The 25,241-nt window shown below is 45.0% G+C and overlaps 2 protein-coding genes across 2 annotated transcripts in view; one reads left to right on the top strand and one right to left on the bottom strand.

The window, feature by feature from the left end:
* TSNAX (translin associated factor X) overlaps positions 1 to 22,923 on the bottom strand; it is a 56,872-nt gene extending 33,949 nt beyond the window's left edge. The window contains exon 1 of the mRNA XM_015622047.3: positions 22,070 to 22,923. The gene's annotated coding sequence lies outside the window, so the exon portion shown is untranslated. The remainder of the gene's footprint in view (positions 1 to 22,069) is intronic.
* Positions 22,924 to 23,208: 285 nt separating this feature from the next.
* Positions 23,209 to 25,241, top strand: part of EGLN1 (egl-9 family hypoxia inducible factor 1) — a 34,499-nt gene continuing 32,466 nt past the window's right edge. The window contains exon 1 of the mRNA XM_015622916.2: positions 23,209 to 24,572. Within this exon, the coding sequence (XP_015478402.1) occupies positions 23,661 to 24,572 (912 nt within the window). The 5' untranslated portion in view covers positions 23,209 to 23,660. The remainder of the gene's footprint in view (positions 24,573 to 25,241) is intronic.

The raw sequence follows: 25,241 nt of genomic DNA, 5'->3' as shown, positions 1-25,241 counted from the left end.
CAAAGTGCTTTCAATGTGGATGCCTGCGGGGGGACAGTGATCATAAAGCAGCCAGAGAGCCAAAGGAATGCTGAGATTTCAGGGCCTGCGTGATTACCCACAGCTGTACAAACAGTACAGTGGAGAAAACAGACTGACCTTGGCCATGTTTTGAGAGTGCCTGATAACCAGGTCCTTCAACAAGCCCTGTTTCAACATGAAGAGGAAAGAAGAGACGGTGACCCTGAGGAACAGGAGGAAACCCAATAATGACTAAAGCAGCAATATTGCAAGTCAGCAGCTTGAACATCTTCAGGGGACTGGTCTGGGACAAAACTGGTCAGTGATGATAGACATCTGCCTTATGTATGTGGCAGCATGAGAAGTAGATTAAACCAGATATATGACAGCAATATCTCAAATACAAATACACAGCAGACTTCAAAACATGAATTACTGTGCTTTGACCATCCCAGAAAATATCTGTGGCAGGGAAATTTTAGTCTGTTTGTAAGAATTTCGAAATGGATTTAAAAAGCAGAGAGTGTTTCAGTGTATTTCTAAATCCACAGGGTCATGGCTATCTCTTTCCAGCTTATTAGTACTTATATCCTACTGTATATAGAGAACATTGAGGGGGCCCATATTAGCAAATAATTGTAATGCTCATCTCACTGACCTCCCTTTCACCCTTGCAAACAGGTATTTTCTTTGCTGTTTCTTCACATGTCTGGGGAACACACCCTCCAACACTTGCAAAAACAAACACTATCACTGGGCTGGCCATCAGCATCCCCTCTAACTCTTATCTTGGGCTGTGTCCCTCTAGGGTTGTTAAGTTACACGCTTAACCTCAAGGAATCTCTCTCCCCTCCCTGGGGTGGACAAAACACAGTGGATCACCTAACTCATAGAGAAGTTTGGCCCATAAATGACAGAGGCTTGATTCAGGATCAAAGTTAAAAACTAACTTCTTCCAGCATATCCCACACCTCAGAGCAGGCTGTGGGGATGACCCTCAAAATGGTTCTAGGAAACATCTTGAGGTTTGAAGGAAACCTCAGCTTTGTTGAGCTGGAAAACTGAGCATTACACAATACTTGTTTTTCTCATCTTTTCTGCCCTTGCAATGTACAAATCCTTAGGCATCCCTGTGTTCACTGCCATCCAGCATCTTAGTAAGCAGAAAATTAAAAAAAAATAATCTCAAAACACAACAAGGGCAGTGAGATGATGGAAGAAGATCAGAAGGTGAAGGTCACTCACTATTCTGTCACTTAGTCATTCGTGGAGAGCACAGTATGAAAGTGTTTCCCTGTTAAGGTTTCATCCATAGCTGCTGCCAGCTTGGCAGGGAAAGCAACTCTGATGAAAACAAATTCCCTTGTTCCCATGACATTGAGTTGCTCCTGCAGCACTGCAGCTGTCAAAAAACTTGAGTGACTCCAAGGAGAAATTGTATTTACCCTGGCTGTTTTGCTCTGCCTTTTCAAACACTACTTTTATATTCAACATTCAGCTAAGCAACTCTTTACAAATTTTACAACCCATTCTCCCAAAAGCCTGAAGGCACAAAGCATTCACACAGTGCACAACCTGAGAACTAAAGCATAAAATGCATGAAAACACATAAAGCCTGTATGGACAGTCCTGAATAGGGTCAGTGAATCTGTCCACACCTTCATGAGCAAGAACTCACCTGACTAATAAGAGTTAAAACCAGACCATGTTAAAAGCTGATGAAAGCACAAGTAGGTATAGCACATTTAGATCTGCCGCACAAAAATCCTGCATCTGATTCACAAGAAAGTGTACGGAGCATGTCCTCACCCAATTATCCACTAGCTGCATATCAAGAGCTTTAGAACAAATTTAGAGAATGAATAACTACAAATTGTCTGTAATGAAACAGGATAAGATGCAAGATGGGTCTTTTAAAACTACATCATGCCAAATGAAGCAATTACCTTTCTTAGATGTGATTAACTCAATCCCTCTTTAGGCAGAGGTAACATGGTCTGTCTCAACTATTGGACTTCAGCAAAGCATTTGATTCAGTGCCACAACTTTGATGATTAAAAGGCAAACTGGAGAAGATGGAGATTAGTCAGCAAACTGTAAAGCAGTGAGGAACTGCCTTAAAGGAAGAAGACAAGTTGCGTTGGAAAGGTGCTGTGCTGGGATGAGGGAGTTCCACAAGTACCAGTCTAAGGACTTTCAATATTTTTACTGACAGTTTAGATATTAAAAAAAAAGAAACAGGCGTGTTGTGAAACATGACTGATATGTGATGAAATCTGTCAACAGTAGGCAGCTGGAGGGTGTTACTGGTATGCAAAAAGTTATGGATATCATAGGCAGAAATCTCTCCAAGATGAAATTATAAAAGTAGAATCAAATGGTGTAGTAAAAATCAGACAGAAAAGCAGTAGAAATTATAACACTAGAGAAACTTCATCTGGAATATTGTATACCATTCCAGTTAGATCTATTTTCAGAAAGCACTCAAAGTGGAACAAGTGCTGTGAAGACATATCCAGGAACATTACAGGGAATAGACAGCCTATTCTATAGGATATTGGAAGAACTTCAGCAAAGCAAAAGATGAGAGAGCTTTTGATTTCTCACCATAAACACTGTGGAGGGAGAGAAGGGAAAAAGTCAAACTGTCCAACTTGAAGGACAATCTGACTCAAAAATATTTGACTGCAAGCTTGTCATCAACAGACTAAGTCTTGAAATTAGAGAACAGTTCCTAGTTACCAGAGGCATGACCAAAAAGGCTACCCACAGAAGAACAGAGCAGCAAATGTTGCTTGTTTTCAGTATGAGGTGTCTTTAGTTTCCAAAGAACCTCTGCCACATGGCTGCCTGCAGCGACCCAGGCCAGTGCTCCAAGAAATTAATTCCCATCCTTGTTCCTGCTCCTGTCCTCACAGCAGTTGCTGGTGGTGTCCCAGGAAGGTGTTCCTCAACTCTGGTCTTACACAAGCAGGCGTCTCACTGGTTGCACAGACTTGAGAGGCAAATCTATGAGCCTCTGTCTCCCAGCCCTCAGGGAAGGTCACTCCCTTTTCTCACAGTGGTGTAAAAATACAAAATCCTCTTCTATTTCTCCAGCTGCCAGTTTTCCAGAGATGTTCTTCATTTTGATCTTAGGCAGCAGTTACACAGCTCATTTCTCCAGTCCAGGTGCTTCCTCCAGCACAGCAACAGGAAACAAGCAGGCTCTGGGGCAGGCAGTTTCTGCCCCTGCCACTGCACTGCTCTCTGCCCCAGCACTGCAGCATGCCCTGTTGTTGGCTGTGGCAGCACAAGTGTCTGTGGGGACCTGCCTGAGCCAGCACCTTCTCTGTCCAAAACACACACACTACTGCAGTCAAAAGAGAGGGGCACACAGGCTCCTGGGGAGAGGAGAAGGAAGGGGAGGCACACAGTTACTGTTGATTATTCATGTTATGGATAAACATCCATAGGGCCTTTCCCCATCAGGGAAAGAAATGTGGATTTTGAAAAGTTTAATGTAATATTTTCTGGACCCAACTACTTTAAAAACAGCATGTTGACTACAGCAGACAGTCGAGTGCTAAAGAACAACACAGAATGCTCTTGCATATTTTTGGACTACAAAACTTCCTTGGAAGAAAGGGCAGAGGAGAGTGAGGGTCAGGCAATAGGACTGTAAGCTCTGTCAATTGTACGAATTCATCTGGAGCACCTTAGATACCCCAAAACCATTGATCATCTCTTGGGGACTTGCTTTATATGTGATCACAGTGATGCACACTTTGACCACCACTGCTCTGACATGCAGCTGCACCTGCCCCTCCTTCCCAACCTTGAGTCTGACCATGAGGAAAATGCCCTTTGTCACTTTGTCATTGCTGGCAATGCCAGGTTTACTAAACCACACACCTTTTTTATTCAGCATTGTACTGGCCTTGCAAGAACTGGAACTTTTCCAAATACTGCTTGAAGCCACCCTGCCTCTGCTCTCCCTCCTTGCTGGCAGAGGCTTTCTGCAACTAGATGAAGGAGTGCACCCCAGGAAAGCAGGGTCTGCTGGAAAGGTTAACACTGACTTTCCCTTTGCGTCCCTTTTTGGCATCAAGAAGTTGCACAGAACTTGCCCATAGTTGCAGCTCATGTGAATGTCAGCTCTAGTGGAACCCAGGAGTCCCCTGGGTTTTTAGAAGGGGATCTTGCCAGTTTTCACAGAAGGCATTAACAGAGAACACTGTGAGCAAGCTTGTGGAAGGCAGGAAATATGGGACAGGGCTGTTTTAAGTTCCTGTTACCACAGTACAATCCTGGCCTGGGCCCAAGGCTTCTCAAAACTGCCCAGTATCTACTCTAATGGTGATAGCATTCAGAGGTAAATCTGTTCCTAGGCAGACGGGACAGACAAATTTCACAATAAATAGTTCAGTAGTCTATCTTTAGAGGTGAGCTCCAGCACACTGACAGAAAAACAGCTATTTCACCCACTCCTTTAAATGTTGGCCCTGATGTCCCAGTCTGACTGACCTTTCACTAGTGTGAAACCTTTGAGGGCTATTTTCATCCTAGTGCAAATCAGCAGAGCTTCGGGTTGGCATCACAGTAGGTTCTTGCTTCATAGGGACTGTCCCAGCACAACCTTCCTCTGGAGCACACCTCAGGGCAGGAGATAACAGGATCTTCTGTACATGCTGACTACTGCTGGCTGTTCCCCCTGTCAGAGGAATCCTGAGCCAATCATTTAGAATGTCCCTTTTCCCTTCCTTAGGAGAGGCCCCAAACAAATACCAGTATCTTCCCTTCAGGCAGTGTTTCTGCCACCCTGCTTCCTCACTGCAGCCAGTGAGGAGGTGAGCAGTGCAGTTCTCTGTGGTCTTCTGTGGCCAAGAGAGAGGGAGGTGTCTGCAGAAAGCAATTTATCCCTCCTAAAATCTTAACCACGTCTCTCTCTGAGGAAGTGCCCAGGACAACTTTGCTCCTGACATTGGTGCTTCATTTAGACACCTAAAATGAGGTGTGGACAAATCCACACCCTTCTGCTTCTCGCATGATGTTTCACAAGCAGAAGTGTTGTAATTCTCCTGCTTGCTGCTCTCAGCTGCTAATGTTAGATAGGATGTTAGATAAAGTACATCCACCCACATTCTTGCAGAGCTCTTTTCCCCAAATGACATAAATGATAATTTTCATCTTGCTTCACAAGATATTCAACACTGTGCAGAGCAAAGGATGCGTATTTTCATATTTGGCTGTGATCAATAACACAGTTGCTATCTCTGGTAATAACAGCCCACAACACCACCACAGGGTTGAATCAGTGTAGTGATTGTCAAAATGGCTGTGTTTTGTAATCAATAGCCCGACAGTCTTTCTCAGAAAGATTTACATTGCATGATCAACAGCAACAGTAGTCCAAGCCAAGCTGATGAAAGAGACAGTTAATCCCAAAGAGCCCGAGTCCCTGGAATGTGCCCTGCTCTGGGAGGGCATCACTCAGCTACATGCATACAGATGGGTATGTCTGGTATAGCTGAAGCTGGTAGCCAGCCAGAGATCAGGGCATGGCTGGTGGTTGTGTTTTTTGCCTTTTTTTTTTTTTTTTTTTTTTTTTTTTTTTTTTTTTTTTTTTTTTTTTTTTTTTTTTTTTTAAGTAAGTAAGAAAAACATCCACAGTTGTTCCATAGGAAAAGAACAAGTTATCTACCTGAATGGAATATATGCATTTGTCCTTGTTTCCTCCTCTCTTACTTTCGCCTTCTGCTAATGTAATTTGAGTAACAAGATTTTTCCAAACACCAAATTAGGATAAACTGTACTTTTGTGCAACAGACGAAGGGGAATAACCAGCAGGTTTTTAACAAAGCAGGAATACGTGCACAGGGCAGATACTGAAATGCATAAACTTTGCACTGTTTTACAAAAACAGCCAAAGGCAGGGCCGCACAGGTGGAGTCCTACAGCTGTAGGGTGTCTGCGCTTCAGTTCCCACTCTCCCCTTCCCCTCAAGGCAGCTACTGCTGAGCTGTGACAGCTGAGCTGCATGTGAAGCAACTCCTAAACCACTTGAAGTTTTCTACCTGGCATGTTAAAGCATACTCCCCTTACCCAAGCAGTGGAGTGAAAGGAAGTCCAAGGCATTTTTCAGGAAGGTAAAGCACTCCAAGGGACACATCCCCTGGTCCCTGAGGAGGGCCATTTGCACATATGAATGGCCAGGACATCCCAGGACACAGAGGTTTGCACGTGCTTTGCCCAGATGCACATGCCTACACCCTGCCCAGTGCAGTGAGGGACACGCTCTGAGTCACATTCAGTGCAAAGTCAGGTCTGAGCCGACCACATGTGAACACTTGCCAGAAGCCAGCCTGTGAAACAGGCTTTCCTCACCACTGATGAAGCTACACACACCCTGGCAAGGAAGCACCATCTCTAAAAAGCATTCCAAACACAAGAGGAAACAGCAATGACAGTCAAAGCTAGAACCACATGAAACTGCATATAGATGCCATGTCACCTATGGTGGCTGGGCATTACTTGGCTGCATGCAAAACTGTTTACTGACAAGTGCAAAGGCCTGAATTAAATTAGTTTAAGATGAGGTCCAGCCACTGACTATCTGCACTTTCCTAGGCTGCTACAATATAAAATGAAATAGATCTGTGTTGATCATAAGTGATGGTGCCAAAACATGTCAACCCCTTGCGTAGTGCTTGGTAGAGCAGACCGAGGGAATGTTGCACTTCAGGGCACCTGGTTGGGTCTGACTGGCCAAAGCCATTTCTCTTGGCTCCCCAGCTGAACTGGCAAAAGTTGACTTTTGGTACTCCAAGGATAAAAGGCCAGGACTGGGACTGGCTCTTGCAACTCAAGAGAACATAGAGATGGTCAAACTGTTACAGGGAGCTGACAGAAGATCTTGATGATTTGGGTATGGTGTCATAACCATCGCAGGAGGTGAAAATAGCAGAGGTGGGAGCAGGGCAGTACTTTGTATCCTCCCATTCCAGCTTCCCAAGCTCTACTCTATCTAAAATAGCTAGGAAAGCCACCACCATTCCAGCTGCTTACTTTGCCACCAGTGACAGCCAACTTAAGTGAGCATTCCCCATGTCTTGCTGCCAGAAACAGCTTCATTTCTCCTGGTGGGGGGAAGATGGTGCTTTTGCTTCTCTGTCAGGCTTAGAAAAGCCATAATATAGCAGAGCAGATAGGAGAAACCAGATAAAGAGGAGCACAGGTTGAGTATGGGGCCAGATGCCCAAGCCACCCATCTGCAGGTAACCTGGCACGCCCAGCATGAGACACCTGAACTGGGTGGAAACTAAAATGTGGGGCTGGGAAATCATGTAGCTGAGAGGGATTTACATGGCTGTACCCTATGTGCTGCAAGCTCCCCCTGCTTACGTGCCAGGAGGGACAGAGTTCCTGCTGCCTGGCACAGAGCTGCCTCAGCCCTAGGCTGCGTGCTGCCCAGCTCGCACCTTGGCCCCACTTGGATTCACACACGCCACACAATGCCTTCACACAGATATATTTATCAAGCTAAAAAAAGTACTGGTTAGCTGTTATGTTGGCTGTGAGGCTAAGCTGCACTATCTAGGAGGGGAAAAAGAGGTCACCTGGAGCTGTAAAAATCTCACAAGCCTGCAAATTAAGGAGGGCAGCATGCTGATGGGAGCTTGGATATTTACTGGAGAGGAAGAATTCCAATATAGAAATGATTCATTTTTACTGCACAGTCTCTTCCCCCACCATAAAAAAAAAAAAAAAATTCCTTTTTATATATTTTGTGGAATATGTGATTGTACTAGAAGAGCATTTTATGTTCCTGTTATGAAAGGGAATCCATTCCAGAGAGACGAACCCATTTTTGGAATAACCTTCAATGAAATCAAGAGTTATAACATAACTTCAGTGCAACAAGTCCTCAGGATATTGGTGGCTGCTGCAGTCATATTTTTGAAGGCAGTCTGGATCTACAACTTTTCTAGTATAATAATTGCAGTAAGAAGTGTGAGTTTTTGTAAACAAACTCATTTATGCTGGCAAAACCCCTTCTCTGGACGATAGAGAGGTGACTTATACCACTTAATTTCTTCCAGTTTTTACTTGGGAGTTGCTGTTCCATTATGAAATGTCTTTACACTGTCTGCATAATAGGTGAGAATAATTACTTCTGTATTGTTGTAACAGTATCTTTTTCTAGCACAGACAAGCTAAAATGTCTAAACCATTTTAGACATTTTGTATAATGCAAATATTAGGATTTGGTTAGAGAAGCAAAAAAACTACTATCTTAAAACAAAATAGATTGATGCCCTACAATAGCCCACAAGGTAAATTCTGTGTGACAGTAAGAGAACAGAACTCACCAAAATAATCTAAAATATCTTTTTTCATTATTTTTATCAAGGTTGGGATCTTTATTTCCTAAGCAATCTGTATAAAGGTCTGCATGAACTTATAGCCTGTATATGTCTATTTTCATTTCTAAGATACAAGTTAATCTTGTTTGCAGCATGCAAAGAACTCAAGCAGGATGTGATACCACTTTATGTCATCCTCACTTAGGAGCACAGTAGCCCTGCAGTATCGATGCCAGCCCAGGTGGCAGTGGGACACCCACAGATTTGCCATTGCCAGTTTGACTGCAGATGGTTTAAGGAAAGATAAGCCAGTGTGTTTGATGGTTTAAAATCAGTAAAATTCAATCTGTGCTTGTAGAGAGCAGCTTTACAATTTTTTCCCCATGTATGGCACACACCTTAGGAAAACTCCAGATAAGTACAGTAGTGTTCCTTAAAATAAGGCTCAGAGATAATTCACACATCCCAGCAGAGATGGGAGAGCTGATGAAGGACAAAGAGTCTATGTAGGATCTAAAAGGGAAGAAGGAGTTTTGGGGTACCTGAATTTTCAGATTGCTTCCAAGTGGCCCATTATGGATTAGAATAATGAAAAGCAAGCCCTTTCTCCTAAAGCCTCCCCCTGACAACCTGTTTCTCGAGGCAACTTGGAGCTCACAGCAATTAGGCTGTGGGTGGGAGGAATTTGCTCTGGGGCTGTCAGGGCTATTCTGGCACCTTATAGCTGGCTTTCCCCAGGGCTCCTCACTCTCCTGCCCATGACAGGAGTAATAATGCATATCCTTGATGCGACAGCAATGGGGCCTTGGGACACCAGGAAAGGTGGTGCTGGAAACAAACATTGCCAGTGATTCAATGGTCTGCAGCTCATTTGCAGAGAGGCCCAAGGGGTGTGCTCCTTCCTGCGGCAACCTGGGGCACAGCAAAGTCACTCCACCCATTGTGCACGTGCAAAGAGTGCAAAGAAGCCCATCTGCACGTACCAAGAAATACCATCAGCCACAATATAAATGGACTTGTATAAGTTGTGTTAAATTCTTCTCTTACTGAGGTAAGAAGGTCAGTGGAAAGGGGTGACAAAAGAGCAAGCAAGGAAAACAACTTTTGTTGCAGCCCTGTGAATGTGTATGCAGCTGCAGGGTCAATGAGTGTGTGTCTCACAACCAGAGAAAGGATGTTGCAGCAATCAAGGTATAAGAGGAGAGTCTGGCACAATTTGGGCTACCAGGCTGGCTTAAAAAAAGTCTGTATCTTGTAGATATTACCCAAAAATAGTCTGCAAGACTAAAAATAGCATGGATATATCAACATCCAAAAAGAGATCAAAAATGAAGCCCATAAAGATTGTAAGTCAGATGAGGTGCAGAACTTTAGAGCTTATAAAAGACAGTAATGAAAATTAAATTATACTAATTCACACTACTTAGTTTCAACCTCCAATCCCCAGAGCCAAAACAAGCAGACAGCTTCATTTACTGTTTTTTTCATTTTTTCTGGGATGTACAAACTGAAGGTGCTCTATGCCAGACCTCCCATGCTTCTCATATACAGACCATGTTTCCTGCTTGCACAGGCCTCTCTCTTCTGCCAGCACCTCAAGCGTGTGCTTTGGTCGCTACCTCAAAGTGCCTGCAGGACTGAAAAAGTGAGAAGCAAGGAACTCTGTGTCTGGAGGAACAGGCTGTGTGAATCCCACTCTGCAGGTCAGACATCTGTCTCAGGTTTGCAGGGTTTTGAGATGTATTTCATGTGTCATTCTCTCTTGCCCTGGGTTAGGATGTGCACCAAACATAGTTAGTGTCCTGGTCTTGAACAGACAGCAGCAGATCTGACTATGAACAGGCACCAGCAGCTCATACAGGCAGCTGCTTAGCAAGGCTTGGTACCATCCAGGGTGTAGCCAGCTGCCTGGGGGCATTTTAGACTTTAGTTACAGACCCAGGACCCTTAGTTAAGCATACATCCTGCTAAGATACTCTAATCTTTCATCTTATTTAACCCTCCATCTCTGCTCAGGGGTATTAAGGGTTTAATGTTCAGCATTTGCAACAGGACCCAGATAGATGAAGAGCTTAAGGTGAAAGGACAAGCTAAGCAGAGGGGGTGCAGCAGAGGCTGATCCTTGTCCCATCTGGGGAACAGCACAGAGCCCTGTCATTTGTGCTGTGTGCTGCTGCAAGTACTGGACACAAGCCGGCTCAGCGTGAGCAGCCCCTGTGTGAGCCCACCAGGCTCAGTCCCAAGAGAGAAAAGAGCAGCCACGGGAGGGGCAGGCAGGCTGCTGGGGCAGCTGCAGCACCCCCTGGGGCAGCATGGGGAAAGGAAGGGAGGGAATGGCTCTTCTCAAAGCCCTGCTTGTGCAGTCATAGCCTGTCTGCAACCACAGCCTGCAAGCAGCCACATGGACCCAACCAGGCTGGAGACTCAAGTCTTCTCACAGCCACTGTTGAAGTACCAGTAGCCCAGTCCAATCCCACCCTGGCTGTTACCATTCTCCTCTGAACCACCATGACCCTCCCAGGTTTTTTAGCAAAACTGTTTGTACATGTTCCCCTGGTCTTCTGGAATCCAAGTGAGCCAGGCTAGCTCAGGCAGCTGAAACACAAGGTCTGCTGGTATCTAGTTCAATGCTAGTAAATAGGTCAAGGAAAGCTGTAGGGGTGTGTGTGTGTGCCTGACTGCTGGGTGAATGGTAATCTTCTCAGCTGACAGACCTGGAGTTTACAGACTGACTTAGGCACCTCTGTGCTGATGTGCCCCATGCACCCAGGAGCTGACTTCAGCTTGTGTTCACAGTGCAAGCTACACCAAGAGGGTGAGTCTGGTCAAAGGAATTCCAGATGTGCCCAACACTTTTTCGTCCCTACATGCTCATTGACTGTCTCTCCCCCCAGCTGGCAGTCAAGGTGAAGGTTCCATTGAGGTCCAGCTGAGGTCAAGCAGGGCCACACCACCCTGCACACACTGCCAGGGGCACAGTCCCTCCCTCTGGAACAATAGGGTGTGAAAGCAGGGACTGTGGATGGTCCTGGCCATGCAGGGTGCATGGTGCATTCCCTCTACCTCAGCACACAAGAGTGTGATGCTGCTGAATTGCCTTCTCCCGACAGCAGTTTTTATGCCCCTAGTTGCTTGCAGCTAGTGAGAAATGGTTTTAGTGATGCTTTAAATGCTCAGATCTTGACTACTGGGGCCCAGGAACGCTCTCCTCCTACGTGTAATACATGTCCTGTGGTGTAGATGGGTTTGGGGTTGAGCTTATGAGAGCACAGAATTTGCAAGTTCTCACCTCTTCCTTCCTTCTCAAGCACTCTCAAATCAAGATGCCACAAACAAACCACTTTCTTGCAAGTACCAGTACTACTGCTTTATGTAATTCAGAACTGAAAAATCACTTTCTCTGGGACCCTTAGCAAGCATCAGTGTGAGATTCTCTGACAAGAAATCAAAGGACACCTGGTGTTGAATTCTCTGTACAAGCAAGGACCTTACTCTCTAAATAAGATAATTATCAGAAGGGTGTTTGTGCCCATTCTTGTTTTTGGGGACTCTCTTTTCTCTTTGCCACCATGACTCATAAAACTCATTAAGCCAAAGTATGCCTAGCAGAACATTTAATTACACAGCAGTTGCAGGGTAATGACGGAATCTGTGTTTAACAGGCTGACAGCAAGATGGCTTTATCTACAAAGCTGTTTAGATGTCAGTATAGCCAGCACCATCCATAAGGCTGGGCAAGCCATACCAGGCACCAAACCAGCAAGGAGGAAGACAAAACTTGTGCCAGGACTAGGCTAAAGACACTAGAGATTTGCATAAACAGTCTGAAAACCTGTCTGTCATCACCATGTCTGGGGCTATGTGTGGAAACATTATCTGGTAAATCAACAGCCTTGCACTGCACAGTGACCTAGATAGGAAATACGATGCAAGAAGGGAGAAGGTGAGACTGTGCACTGTTGTAACACAAAGATCAGGTTATTTACTGCTGCTTTTATTCTAGCTATGAGTTTAATAGTCAATAAACCACCTGAAAACAAGCCTCTCCCTTCTTTCTCAGACACGCTAAAAGCAACACAGCATGCAGCCAGACCAATTTATGAACAATTTCAGTATTTCAGTACTTCGTAAAATGTTAACAAAATACTCTTAAAATCACTGTACACATCTCAGCTATGAGTGCACAACTTCAAGAGTACAGCTTTAGAGTGTCTGAGAAGCTGCTCAGAGAGATTATACCAACATTAGACTGACTACTTCTCTCTTGTGTGTGTGAACAAGCTTGTTTACATGAAGAAACTCTTTCCATTGTGGCCTTTGAGACTGCAGAAGACGATTCAGTTGCAGAAGGCTAGGATATGAGAGGATGACTTTGCTCACTGGAATAAAAAAGCAAAGGGAAGTTTTTGGGAGCTAATGCATGACACTATTAGAAATCTCCTCCCATTTGTACATTTTGTCCCAATTACTTAGAAGCCAAGCATGACCAAGTGATTTGTCATCAGTTTTGGTTTTGTGAGGTTTTTCTCTTTGTAATTTACCTTACAATTAGCACTTTGTATCATGTATTCTAGACCATTTCAGGTCTGGTCTTAAAATTCTACCATAAAACCTCAGCACACTGAAACAAGTAAGCACTGTTATGGTACAGAAAACACATCTCCCTTACCTTTAACAAGATGAAGACACTGTAAACTTTTTTAAAGAAATTGTAGTTTTTTTGTAGAATTGTAGCCTCCTTTCAGGAAGGCAGAGGAATGATAGGGTAATTGCTCAGTTTTCCTATATTATTACTATATCCATATTGTTTTTGCATCAAGAAAATAAAGATTTCTCTTAACCCTGAGACTCTGCTGACAGGAAGAAAAACATTTAAAGATTGCCTATCAAAGCTCTTTGAGATCAAGCAATAACTTATCTATAGACCAGTGTTCAATATACAGTCTGTAAGCAGGAAAATAGTTTGCTTTCATTTTTCCATTCTTCTGTAGACAGAATATTGTCTCCAAATTAGCCTTGTTCATTCCAAATTACTGAGCTTAGCCAAAATTAAGCCTTATTTTTATATTTTCATTTTTCTCCCCCAGAAGTAACCAAACAAGTAATGGAATATGCCTCTTTCAAATGTATAGTATACACAATACTTCGATATTCCCATGAGGCTGAGCTATCAAAGTCAGAGCAAATTTTTCATTTCTCAATTTCATTTTTAAAAGTTATTCCTTTTGAAAATAGTACAGGAAAGTTTACTCAAAGACAATTCCCCCCCCATATTTGGACTGTAGCTAAATCTTGGAAAATACACTGTAGCTATATTTTGGAAGAGAGTGCTTTTTAATTTTCCATCACAATCAAGGGACATACATAAATGAAAAGGGAGAGTATTATGTCAGAATCTTCTAGCTTCTTTAACAGTTAGTCACCTGTTACACTTCTATATTCACATATTTTTTAGAAACAAAAGTCCAAGTGTTTTGCTCTTGGGATTTAGTCCAGAGTTATGTTTGTGATAACTCTGTCACATATTATCACACTCATTACAGCCCATCAGAAAAATTGAGTAATTTCTTTGTGGTAAACTACAGCATTTCTTACAGCATGCATTGCTGTATTCACTGGTCCCAGTGAAACCATTTCTCCATTTGTGGTGGGGATCCCCTCTTCAGGAGTGTTTCTTGACTGATTGAGGCAGGTATCTTTTTTTGTCATTTGCAGCTGACGGTCACCGTGGCTGCATTTTCCACACTGCTGGCAGTAGTTTCTGAATAGCATCTAAAGGAATTTCTCCCTCCACACGCACTTTTGGGAAGAGCCTAACATCTTAATTATTCTCCTCTCAACCTGTCCTCACAATATTCATCTCACAATGGAGGAGATCCCGTTCCCCTTTCCTGGTCCCACCACACTGTTCCATAACTCTGCTTTCTCTGCTTCCATTGGAGCTCAGCACTCCCCTACACAACCACATTGCAAAACCTCCTCAGGGATGAAGACCTCCTCTATTTATAGAGCACTGAGGCTAGATGAAAGTTTCCAGAGAGTTTTCTGGAAGAGCTCACATCTAGCTGTTCTGAAGGTTTACAAAGGGAAACAAGCTCGCACCCTGCTTTAGAGCTTTGCCCGGCATCTAACAATCACAAAAGCTTTGCAGTACAGTATGTAGTGCACCAGGCATGTGTTTGATGTTATGCATTGGTATTTATGAACATCTGAAAACTTTTCTTCCTGTCATGCTTGGTGCAGATTCTCTACCATGAACCCATATTCTCAATTGATTTTTGTCCTAGTGATTCAATGCTACCTTAAGATAACAGAGAGGAAAAACTGTTTTTAGCTTTGTGCTGTGGTTTTTCCTTAAAAGACTGAGGCTGATATTCTTAAATCAAAAAAAAAGGTTCCATTAACAAATGCACTGCTGCATGTTGCAAAGATATTCAGGATTTCTTTTATTCATGTCACAAGTTAAATACAGAATATGCTTTAAAATAGTGTATAAATGGCTGTAGCTGTAGCTAAAATAAGGCAGGAGTCAGGCTGGGTACACAGGATGGGCATATCCACAAAAACAGTCTGTGTGCATATATCAGCTAGCTATGTTCAGCCTCACAAACTAGTAAGTCTCTGTTTATTAAAAAAAATTTTAAAAAAATTAAAAAGACAGCAAGCCCTTGACTACTTTTGCCCACAGCACATGGCCTTTATTGGAGGATGTGTTTGCACAAAGGGAGGAGTGTTGACTCCCAAACAAATTTCAACAATCATTTCAACAATTTGGTAAATAGGTGAGGACAGTCTTCCTCTATTGTCTGCCTATCCCCTCCAGTCAGAAGTCAATCACACAGTGAGGAAGCTCTAATCTAAAGGAGAAATCCTTTTTAGGAATCTGCTTTTTAATAAAAACTCCTGAACATGGTCCCAGCATTACTAACAATCTAAGGATACACATATATACCCTGATACAAACAAATGAACAAACAACAAAACACACCTGAAACAACAACAAAAAAGAGAGAATAATTCCAGGGAGAAAATATAAGCCTAATGCAACAGGAAAGGAAGGAAAAAAGTGAAATCCACCTTCTGACAAGATAAGCATTATCATCTTCCCTTGCACTGTAAGTGGATGAAGAAGGAGCAAGTTGCTTCTTGACCTGCTTTTTGCTTCTGCATAAAAATGAAAGGCCATTTTTTCTAGCACCAATAAATGCCACCTTTTCTCTAAGACACTAATTAGCTGACTGGATGAGCAAGGTGACTAACAGTGACAAACTGATGCAGAATGATAGCAAGACTCAATCACAACCCAGCACTAATTACAGCTCTGTAGCACATACTATCTATATAATAATATACAAATTAATATATATATATATAAATAAATATATATATATATTCTGAACACAAAACAAGGATGTTGATAACACAAAATCAGCTGTGTGCTTGCGTGAAATACGTGTAAGCTTAATTGTCCAGGACTTAATATTTCAGTGCTGCTTTGTAAAAGCTTTCCAGTGTACAATTCCAATGGGTTTCAGTGGATTCATGAACAGCATTGTGCCACCCGAATGCCCATTGAAAGAGATAACATGAATAGTGTCAGTTTAGATCACGCAGGGAGGAGACAACAATTTTTGTAATATGGGAATTTAAATTATTGTATTTCCACTATTAGCATTCCTGGTTTAGTAAATATCTGTTCTTGGTATAAGTTGCTTGGGATGTGCTTTAAAACATGATGAAATATCTTACCCTGGCATAAGTCAAAGAGTATCTTCACAGAGGGTTGGGCTTGTTAGCACAAAAGAATAAGAAGACAGAGAACACTATCATAATGAATATACATCAATATCACAAGTTTTAATACAATATTTGTTCACTTCTAAAATATCAATAACTATTATCATCAACAGATAGAACCTTTCAACCACTAAAACTTGAAAAGAAAAACAAAGAAACAAACAAAACCATAAAATCTGAGTCCCTGGCTTTCTGTTTGCACCATCAATAGCCTGAAACACCTCTCCTTGCATCCTTAGATAGCAGTATCAGGTGATGCTAGCCATTATCCTGTCTTGGTACAGAACACCCTCCAGCTTGGATCTGCTGATTCCCTCAATACAATTTCAAAACAAAAAGATTCTCTTTAGTCAGGGAAGAGAGAAAGTGGAAATGGGTTGAGCTACATAATAAGAAAATGAGAGTGAAATTATATGCCATGACTGAATCAGCTTACTATTCTGACTTGGGTGGTCCTGCTTTTCCCTCTCCGACTCCTGGCCCTCCTGGTCCACACCCTCTCTTACACCACATCAAACCACTTGGTGAGCTGATCCAACTTGTTAATCCAACAGAAAAATACTCTCTCCAACTGACTCACCAAAGGGCTTGACAAGGGTGATGCCAAGGAGAATGGCTCTGGAGGGAGCAGAACTACCCCTTCTAGTGGCAGTAACTCAACACCATGTCTTAAATGAACCACAGCTGAAGAAAGCGTTGAAGAGCACGCAAGGAGCACTGAAAACAAACAGAAGGGCAAGGAGTAAAATCCTGTGTCTTTGGGAAGAATGGAAATGCAAGAATATCACAAAGCCCTTGGGATGGGGTAGACACTGAAGGGTGCAATGGCAAGAGAGCAACAGGACATCGGATCATGTTATGCATCAGAGAGAGGCATAGGAACATAGGCACTGTCCTGGCAGAAGGAAGAATGGGTAGTGACATAAAACACGATACTGAATCCATCTGGATTGTGGTGGCTCTTTGGGGCTCAGGCTCACAGTGCTTGTGTCTGTAGCCAGCCCTGGCAAAGGTCAGCTCTTTGGGATAGATGTGCTACTTTGATAGTTTTCACAAAACATGAGCTATAATATTGTATCCCCATTGTTCAAGAAAAGAGGGAGGACACCATTGTTCACTCAAAAAACAAACAAAAATGAAGCCTGTCCCCATTATCTTCAAGAAATTGCCTCATCAAAAACCAAAAGAACAAAAATCAAAGTGTTATTGAGGAATGCATAAATCATATAAAAAATATATATTAATATATATTAATATATTAATATATAAATCTGAGTGTTATTGAGGAATGCCACCTAGTCAGTCTTACCAGCTCAAAACCTCACTCGCTATTATCTTTTCCTTCCTCTCTTAAATTACTGAGACAGGTCTCTCCTTTCATAGCAGCAAATGTTTTAAGCTCACTGTTTTCTTGGAATCTCCCCTACCTGCACAACTGCTTCCATAAGAAAAAAAAGTTTAGGGGTATCAAAAATGGTGCTAGTCATCTGGAGAAAGGGAAAAGAAACTGCATCTTCCCAAAGATAAAATGTCCAAGTTTATAACAAATTTGTCTCCATAGTTTCAAGGAACACTTCTTGAGTTCCTCTATTGAGCTCTGGGTAACTGTTCCTAGGTAATCAGAAAAGAAGAGGGAAAAAAAAAAAAAAAAAAAAAAAAAAAGTGGAGACTTTGTAACTCATTAAATAGCACAATAAATTGCAGGGCATGAGCTGAGATATTCTCAAGCTTTCCAAACCAAGGGGCAGAGGGCAAACTGTCCTTACCTACACCCCAGGGCATCCCTGTTCCCTTTTCCAAGTACAAGACCAGGCACTGGCAGAAGTAAGAACTACGTGCCTGGCAGCCGAAAGACGAGGAAAGAGAAAATATTATGTGCAATAAATCAGGTACACACAAAAGTAATCGGGGCAGGTCACATCATCCTAACACTGCTCAGCATTGTTTCCACCTTAATGATCTTTCAGCATGTCACCATGCTGAATCATGATGACAGAGGGGCAGGAAGCACATATCAGATGCAGAATGAACAGGTCTTTTTGTGATTGTGGGGCTATGAAGTGCTGGGCTTTCCTTATGTTGGAGTCCTCTGTTCTCACTCTGGAAGACTTGTCTGCACCAAAATCAAGAAATGTTTCTGGAGCATTTCAGATAAATTTGACCTACATACAGACAAAACAGGAATCTTACTCTTTTTTTCCCCCCAAAACTGCTTATTGCTGTATCAGTGCATGAATTTCAAATGGGTTTACAAAGTGTTTTTTAAAAGTAATTTTCCGTTCATAACTGGACATTAAGCACCCTGAGGGCCTGCTGGCTTGCTGAAGTTAGAGGCCAAAAATGTACATAATTGTCAATCTTTAGCAAGACAGGGAGTTCTTTTCTAACCAGAGCCAGAAATACTCCCTCTGGAGAAATCTCACAAACAATGTGAAAAAAAGCTTTTGAACTTTCCATGGTACAAAGTTTAAAATGAGGACAAAACTGGAATGAGTTGGTCTTGAGCATTTTCTAAGCTATGCTCTGTTTCCACATCTTAACAGATACAGACATCTGGAAGCAGAATTTTCAGCTAAAAGGGGAAAAAACCCATTGCCATTAATTAAGCATAATTAATTTGCCTGAAACATGAATAAAATTATTACAGTAGACAAAAATGTTATGATGTATAAATCTCTCTGGATCAACCCTAACCATATTTTTGGTGTAGAAAAATAGGCTATATTCCCAGATATGATAATACATATAATTTCAGACGGATTATGGGACAGCAAAACCAATTTTAGTTAAACAGCCTGGAGGAATTTCATAGTATTAAAGACAGTATAAAACACAAGTTTACACAGAGTAATTGAGAATACTCATTATAGTTTAGTCCAACACTTATAAAGTCAGATTATAATGAAAAGTTTTTTCTTTTAAACATTAGATCATTATGATATTCTGTGATAAACAACCAACTTATTCTATTACTTTAATTTCAGCAAAAGCTTTTAGGGAATCTCTACAATGGCATCAACAAGCACAAAGGAGAATGGGAGATGGTAGAGGGTACTACAGATTATTTACAGGGCTCTGAGCCAAATTCTCTGTTGTCCCACTTCATACTATGGAAAACACCAAGTTCTTGGCATATCAAAATCTGGATCTTGGAAAGTTTGGAGACCCCTTCAGTTATGCTGCCCAAGTGATTTGAGGGGACCCTGTGTTTGGTCATGTGCTCCTCTGTAATGTCCGGCACTAGTCCCACCAGGCAATAACCCCACACCTTCCAGATCACCTCTACTGGGTGACCCTTTCCCTGCTTTACAGAAACAGGGGTTGGGGGAGGTATCTGAGAGATGAATAAACCGTGCTAACCCTTTGAGTACCTCAGGAAAAGCGTGTGCATTTAACAAAAGACCATTTGCATAGCCTTCTGGATGTACTCTGTACACTTTGTCCTGATTAGAAAGGAAGTGAGTTTAACAGAGAATCCAACTCAGACAAACAGTTCTCTCCTTTACTTTGGAAAATCTGCAAACCTGTTACAGTTCACTTGCTAGTATGAAAAGCAAGCTTGAAAATTGTCACTGTTGAGACCAGTGAATAATGGTCAAAGTGGAATAGCAGCAGTCAGGCTGAAGAACATGGTGGCATGGTCTGGGTGGAAGACAGCAAATGCTATAAGCCCACAGGTTCTGACTTTTAATTATGATGCTGTTGTGGACATGCACTTGTCTCGCTGATGCCTGACACTACCACCTACCTGAGGAGCACATGAAGCTTTCTGGCAGCAATGAAAAACTTAGCCTGGAGTCCAAGCACTTTTTTCCCATTCACAGCAAAACTATTTCAACATAAGATTACTTTTCATTTAAACTTTATTTCTAAACTGACTTTGTAACCTTGTATAATCTTGTTACTCTGCATTCCCCTTCTCCCCAGGATTCAAAGATTCTGTTTTGGTTGCTTATATAATCTCAGTGCTGCAGTACGCAAGCTATCTAAAGCATGGTATAAATGCAGCTATCATTACTACTTAATAAAACCAGAAAAGTTATTCATTGACCAACCTTTTTTTTTTTTTTCTCCTTTCTAATAAACATACAGATCCATATCTAAGTGGTGATAAAAACTATGACCTTGCACTACGTTTATCCCACAACATCCTCATCATGGCTGCAATTTCATTTTAAAGACTTTTCACTGCATTCTCTGCAAAGCATTACCTATTCACCTGTAAAAGCTCTTTTCCAACATTCACTGACACAGACAAGAAATTAGCTGTCTTAGAAAGGCCACTTTAGGGACCAAGTGCAGAGTAACCAGCTGAAAAGAAAAAAGAAGGAAGTCCCTTCCTCCTCTGTTCTGGCAGCCATCATATTTATCGTTTTACTTTGTATACCTTTTTTGTGTACCTTTGTTGCTTTTTGTTGTGCTTTGGTCTTTTAAGGAACAAGCTTGTTTTAAGGAATAAGCTCTTTGGCAATGAATAGAGTCTAATATGCTTGGAAAACATTTCTAGCATGTTGCAGACACTATTGTAATACAAATACTCATTGTCTTCCCGAGTTCCCTTACCACCACTGCTCCTCAACACAGCTTTGTCACTGTAAAACAACCTTCATTAAGTTTTGTGTCACTGGCATAGTGCTGCAATAATAAGGCCAATGCTTCATACACCCAAAGATGGGTTTTGTTGAACTTGGTATTTCTGTTGACCAGGCTGTGAAACAGTGTGATGTCAAGACAACCTGAAGTCGCTTGGCACATTAGCAAATGTGAAAACTAAGACCTTTAATTGCATCCCAAAAGACATGTGGAAAAGAGAGGGAAAGAACAAAAGACTTTTGAAGCCAAATTAGCCTGTAAATTAATAACTATCATTAGATTTTAACCAGGCACCATATTTGTGCCTTGGTCTTTTTCTTAGTTGTTTCATGGTTGGATGATTGAGTTTCAAGTCTGTGACTTTCATCTCCATTGTGTTTGCTGAATGAGTACACAACAAATGCAAAGATTTTTAACTCTTCAGTTTCTATCTGGCAGAATACCATTGTTTGCATTTCTCACGTTTTTGAAAATAACAGCCTTGACTCTCTTCTCATTTAGCCCAGTTTAACAATGTTGCAAGTCCAAGGAAATCAGCTGAATTAATCTCATCTTAAAGTACGCTAGAGGAATGCCTAAGCCTAGTATTTTTGATACACCTTATATACCTACAGTTGAAGGAAAAACTCTCATTAAACCTACATTAAAAACCTGTCCACTTCATGCTCTGGATTTAAAACTTTGTTTTAATCCAGTTCCTTCTGCCCTTACCAGTAATCTCTAATTTTGTTTTTAGTTTACATCTTTTCCACTTAATTTGCCACCTTTTTTTTCCTTTAGTGGTTGCTGTTAATTCACCCTTGGAACTCACTAGTCATACTCACCTTGAAATTTTATCCACTGGACTTTCATGACCTTGTACCCTCAGTACTCCTTTTACCTTTCTAATAATTCACCCTAGTTTTCCTTCTCATTTTTCATGTATGTACCACAAGGCACTTGTAGCCTTGGTACACTTTGTTTCTTCTTCATCCTTCATATAGTACACTCAGTGCTTAACATTCCTCCAAGTCCTATTACTGTGCCAATCAATCTTAAATCCAGTTCTAAAGGAGAGATGAGAACTAAACCATTTTAATTGCATACATAAAGTCATCTCACCATAATACAAGTATATTACAGTGTTAAACCTCACAAAAGCCCGGGAGAAGCAAAAGCATTAGTATTCCTCTTCTGCAGTGGCAGAGAACTAACCACTTATCCAAAGTCACCTGAAGTCCTGTGGCAGCCTCTGGCTTATCAACAAGAGGATTCATTTCAAATGAATCAAAACCTGCACATTGTCTTATGCATTTTACACCTCTTGGGCTTTAGAATGGATTTGTGTAACTTACAGGCAGTGCAGAGCAACGGTATGCATCGTGTCACACAGCCCAGCCCACGGAGCGGATACTTGCTGTCTGTTCACCAAACGGTTCTCCGGGTAGATCAGTGGGAGCACTCCCAGCCCAGGAGGAATCATCGACTTGCCTCACCACATGGCTCTGAAGCACTGACCACCGTGTTGGGATGTACTGCAGGAAGCTGCAGAATACACTCCGCTTTCCTAAACTATACCACAAGCAAGCAAAGCCACAGTTAATCGGATCAGTGGAAGCTTAAACATCATCCCAGAAGAGTCCAGATCTCCATGTGGCTTCTGACAACCGACGTGACTGAGCTGAGACCTTTGTCCCTCCACCAGCACCACTCCGCCAAACAAGCTTCCTTTTTCCTGTCAGGGACTTTGCCATGTTCATCACAGCACAGGCTACAACTCCTAGCCTCGCATTGTTTTAGTAGCTACATCAACTGGCTCTTTCTTCTTGCTTTTTGCTTTTTCTTTTCTTAATCAGCCTAGCTCCGGCCTTCATTGCCACCCCGTTAGGCGGGACACAAGCCACGTGCTATTTATGAAGGGGACAGCACATGTCTGTCTTGCCCTACCAGCCATCCGGCGGGAGCATTCTGGGGCCTACGGGAGTGACAGAACCTGGCCCTCCACTGTAGCCGGGTGCCGCCGTCGCCGCCCTGTCTGTCATTCAAGCCACAGTTCATTCACATTCAAGCCCAGCTTCCACGTCACCCGCCGCTCCTCGGTACCCCGGCCTCAGCCGCGGCAGGCCCACACCCCGGCGGGGCAGCTCGCTACTGGGGTCACGGGCAGCCTCAGATTAACAACCTGACCAGCAACGACGGGCTGGCCCCGGCAGCCCAGACCGGTGACAACCCCCAGCAATTTCCCCACTTTCCCTGCAGGGAAGGCCGCGCTCCTCCTAGGGGTGAAAGGCGCCATTCCCACGAGAGCAGCGCGGCCGCCCCGGCCCGGCTTGAAGCCTGTCCGTGCGCTCAGGGCCGGGCCCCGCGGCCGCGGCGGCGCCTCTCAGCCCCTCACGCTGCGGCGTGGAGGACGCGGCCGGCCCCGGCCCGACCCCGCCCGCCTGGCCACGCCCGCCTGACGCGCCGGCGGCGCTGGCGGGCTGGAAGTGGCGTACGTGCACAGCGGGCCGCTGGAGTGGCGCCTCCTCCTCCTCGCCCCGGCACAGCGGCGGAGGCGCGGTGGGCAGAGGCGGCGGCCGCGCCGGCCCGTGCTGCACTGGGCAGAGAGGCCGGCGGGGAGCGGAAGGCAGCCCCGTACCGCGCCACCCCGCTCCCCCTCGGCCGTTCCGCCACCGGCGGGGCGGCGATGAGGCGGCGCTAAAGCAGCGTTAGCGGCGCAGGGAGGGCTGCGCGGGCCCCCGCGCCCCGGCCGCGCCGGAGGAGGCCGCGGGCCGGCGGAGGCGGCGGGCGGCGGGGGCCGCGGCGGAGCCGGAGCCGGGCGGCCATGATGCAGTGAGCGCTCCCTCCCCGCGCGGCCGGGCGGGGGCCCGCGTTAGCGCCGCTCCCGCCCGTCTCCTTACATAACACAAGCCGGCGGAGCGGGGCTGCGGCGGCACCACCAGCGCCATGGCGAATGACAGCGGCGGAGGCGCCGGTCAGGGCGGCCAGGGCGAGAGCAGCGGCGGCACCAGCGGCAGCAGTAGCAGCAGCGAGCGGGACCGGCAGTACTGCGAGCTGTGCGGGAAGATGGAGAACCTGCTGCGGTGCGGGCGCTGCCGCAGCTCCTTCTACTGCAGCAAGGAGCACCAGCGCCAGGACTGGAAGAAGCACAAGCTCATCTGCCGCGGCGGAGGCGCTGCGGCGGCTGGCGCAGCAGGGGGCGCTACCGAGCCCCGCGGCGGGCACCCCCCGCTGCCCCGCGCCCACGGCGGGGCCGCGGCGGGCGGCGGCAGCCGGGCGGGGGTCGGGAAGGGCGCAGCGCCGCCGTCCCCGGAGGCCCCCTCCGAGGCCGCCCCGCTGACCAACAATCACGTCGCCGCCGCCGCAGCAGCTGCCGGTGGTGAGGCGGAGGCCCCGGCTGCGGCCCAGTCCCCGTCCCCCTCCGGGGAGGCAGTGCTGCTGTACCGGGACAAGTCGAACCTGTACCCCGGCGGCGTGCAGGCGGGGCCCGGCGGGGCCGCGCTGCGCCCCAACGGGCAGACCAAGTCGCTGGTGCCGCAGCGGCTGGCGCTGGAGTACATCGTGCCCTGCATGAACAAGCACGGCATCTGCGTGGTGGACGACTTTCTCGGCAAGGAGCTGGGCGGGCTGGTGGCCGAGGAGGTGCGGGCCCTCCACCACACCGGCCGCTTCACCGACGGGCAGCTCGTCAGCCAGAAGAGCGACTCCTCCAAGGACATCCGCGGCGACAAGATCACCTGGGTGGAGGGCAAGGAGCCGGGCTGCCAGACCATCCGGCTCCTCATGAACAGCATGGACGATCTCATCCGGCACTGCAACGGAAAGCTGGGCAACTACAAAATCAACGGCAGGACGAAAGTGAGTGAGCTGGGAGGGAGTGAGTGAGGGAGCTGGGACCCCCGGTGCCCGCCCTCCCCCTGCTCCCGCAGCCGGAGGGGGTTGCGGCGGGGGGGCCGGAGCGGGGCGGCGGAGCCGGCGCTTCCCCGGGTGCGGGCGTGTGTGCGCGCACGTGTGCGGCTGTCTGCGGGGCTGCGTGCGTGTGCGCACGTCCGTCCGGCTGGCTGGCTGTCCGTCCGTCCGTCCGTACGGGTGCCTGTGCGGGGCTGTGCTGTGAGGGTGCTCCCGCTCTGCTCCCCGGATCCGACTCGTACTTGCGAGACGCGTGCAGTTCTGGGCTCCTCAGAACGAGAAAGAATCTCCTGTGTTTCTCTAGAGGGTCCCAAAGATGATTAGGGGTTTGGAGCATCTCTGTCATGAATAGAGCCTGCGGGAGCTGAGCCCTTTTAGGCAAGTGAAAAGAGGATAGAAGGGATATCGTTAATGTATGTAAATATCTCAAAGGTTAAAGTTAAAAAGACGGTGCCAGACTCTTCAGTGTTGTCCAGTGACTGGACAAGTAGCAGTGGCCATAAACTAAAACACAAGAAGTTCCACCTCAACAAGGTGCACGATGAGGGTTGGCAGAGCACTAGAACAGGCTGCCCAGGGAAGTCGTGCAGTCTCGATCTGGAAACGTTCAAAACCCAC

This window comes from Parus major, chromosome 3 (genome assembly GCF_001522545.3).
Source record: "Parus major isolate Abel chromosome 3, Parus_major1.1, whole genome shotgun sequence".
NCBI lineage: Eukaryota > Metazoa > Chordata > Aves > Passeriformes > Paridae > Parus > Parus major.
This window is presented reverse-complemented; position numbering and strand designations above follow the sequence as displayed.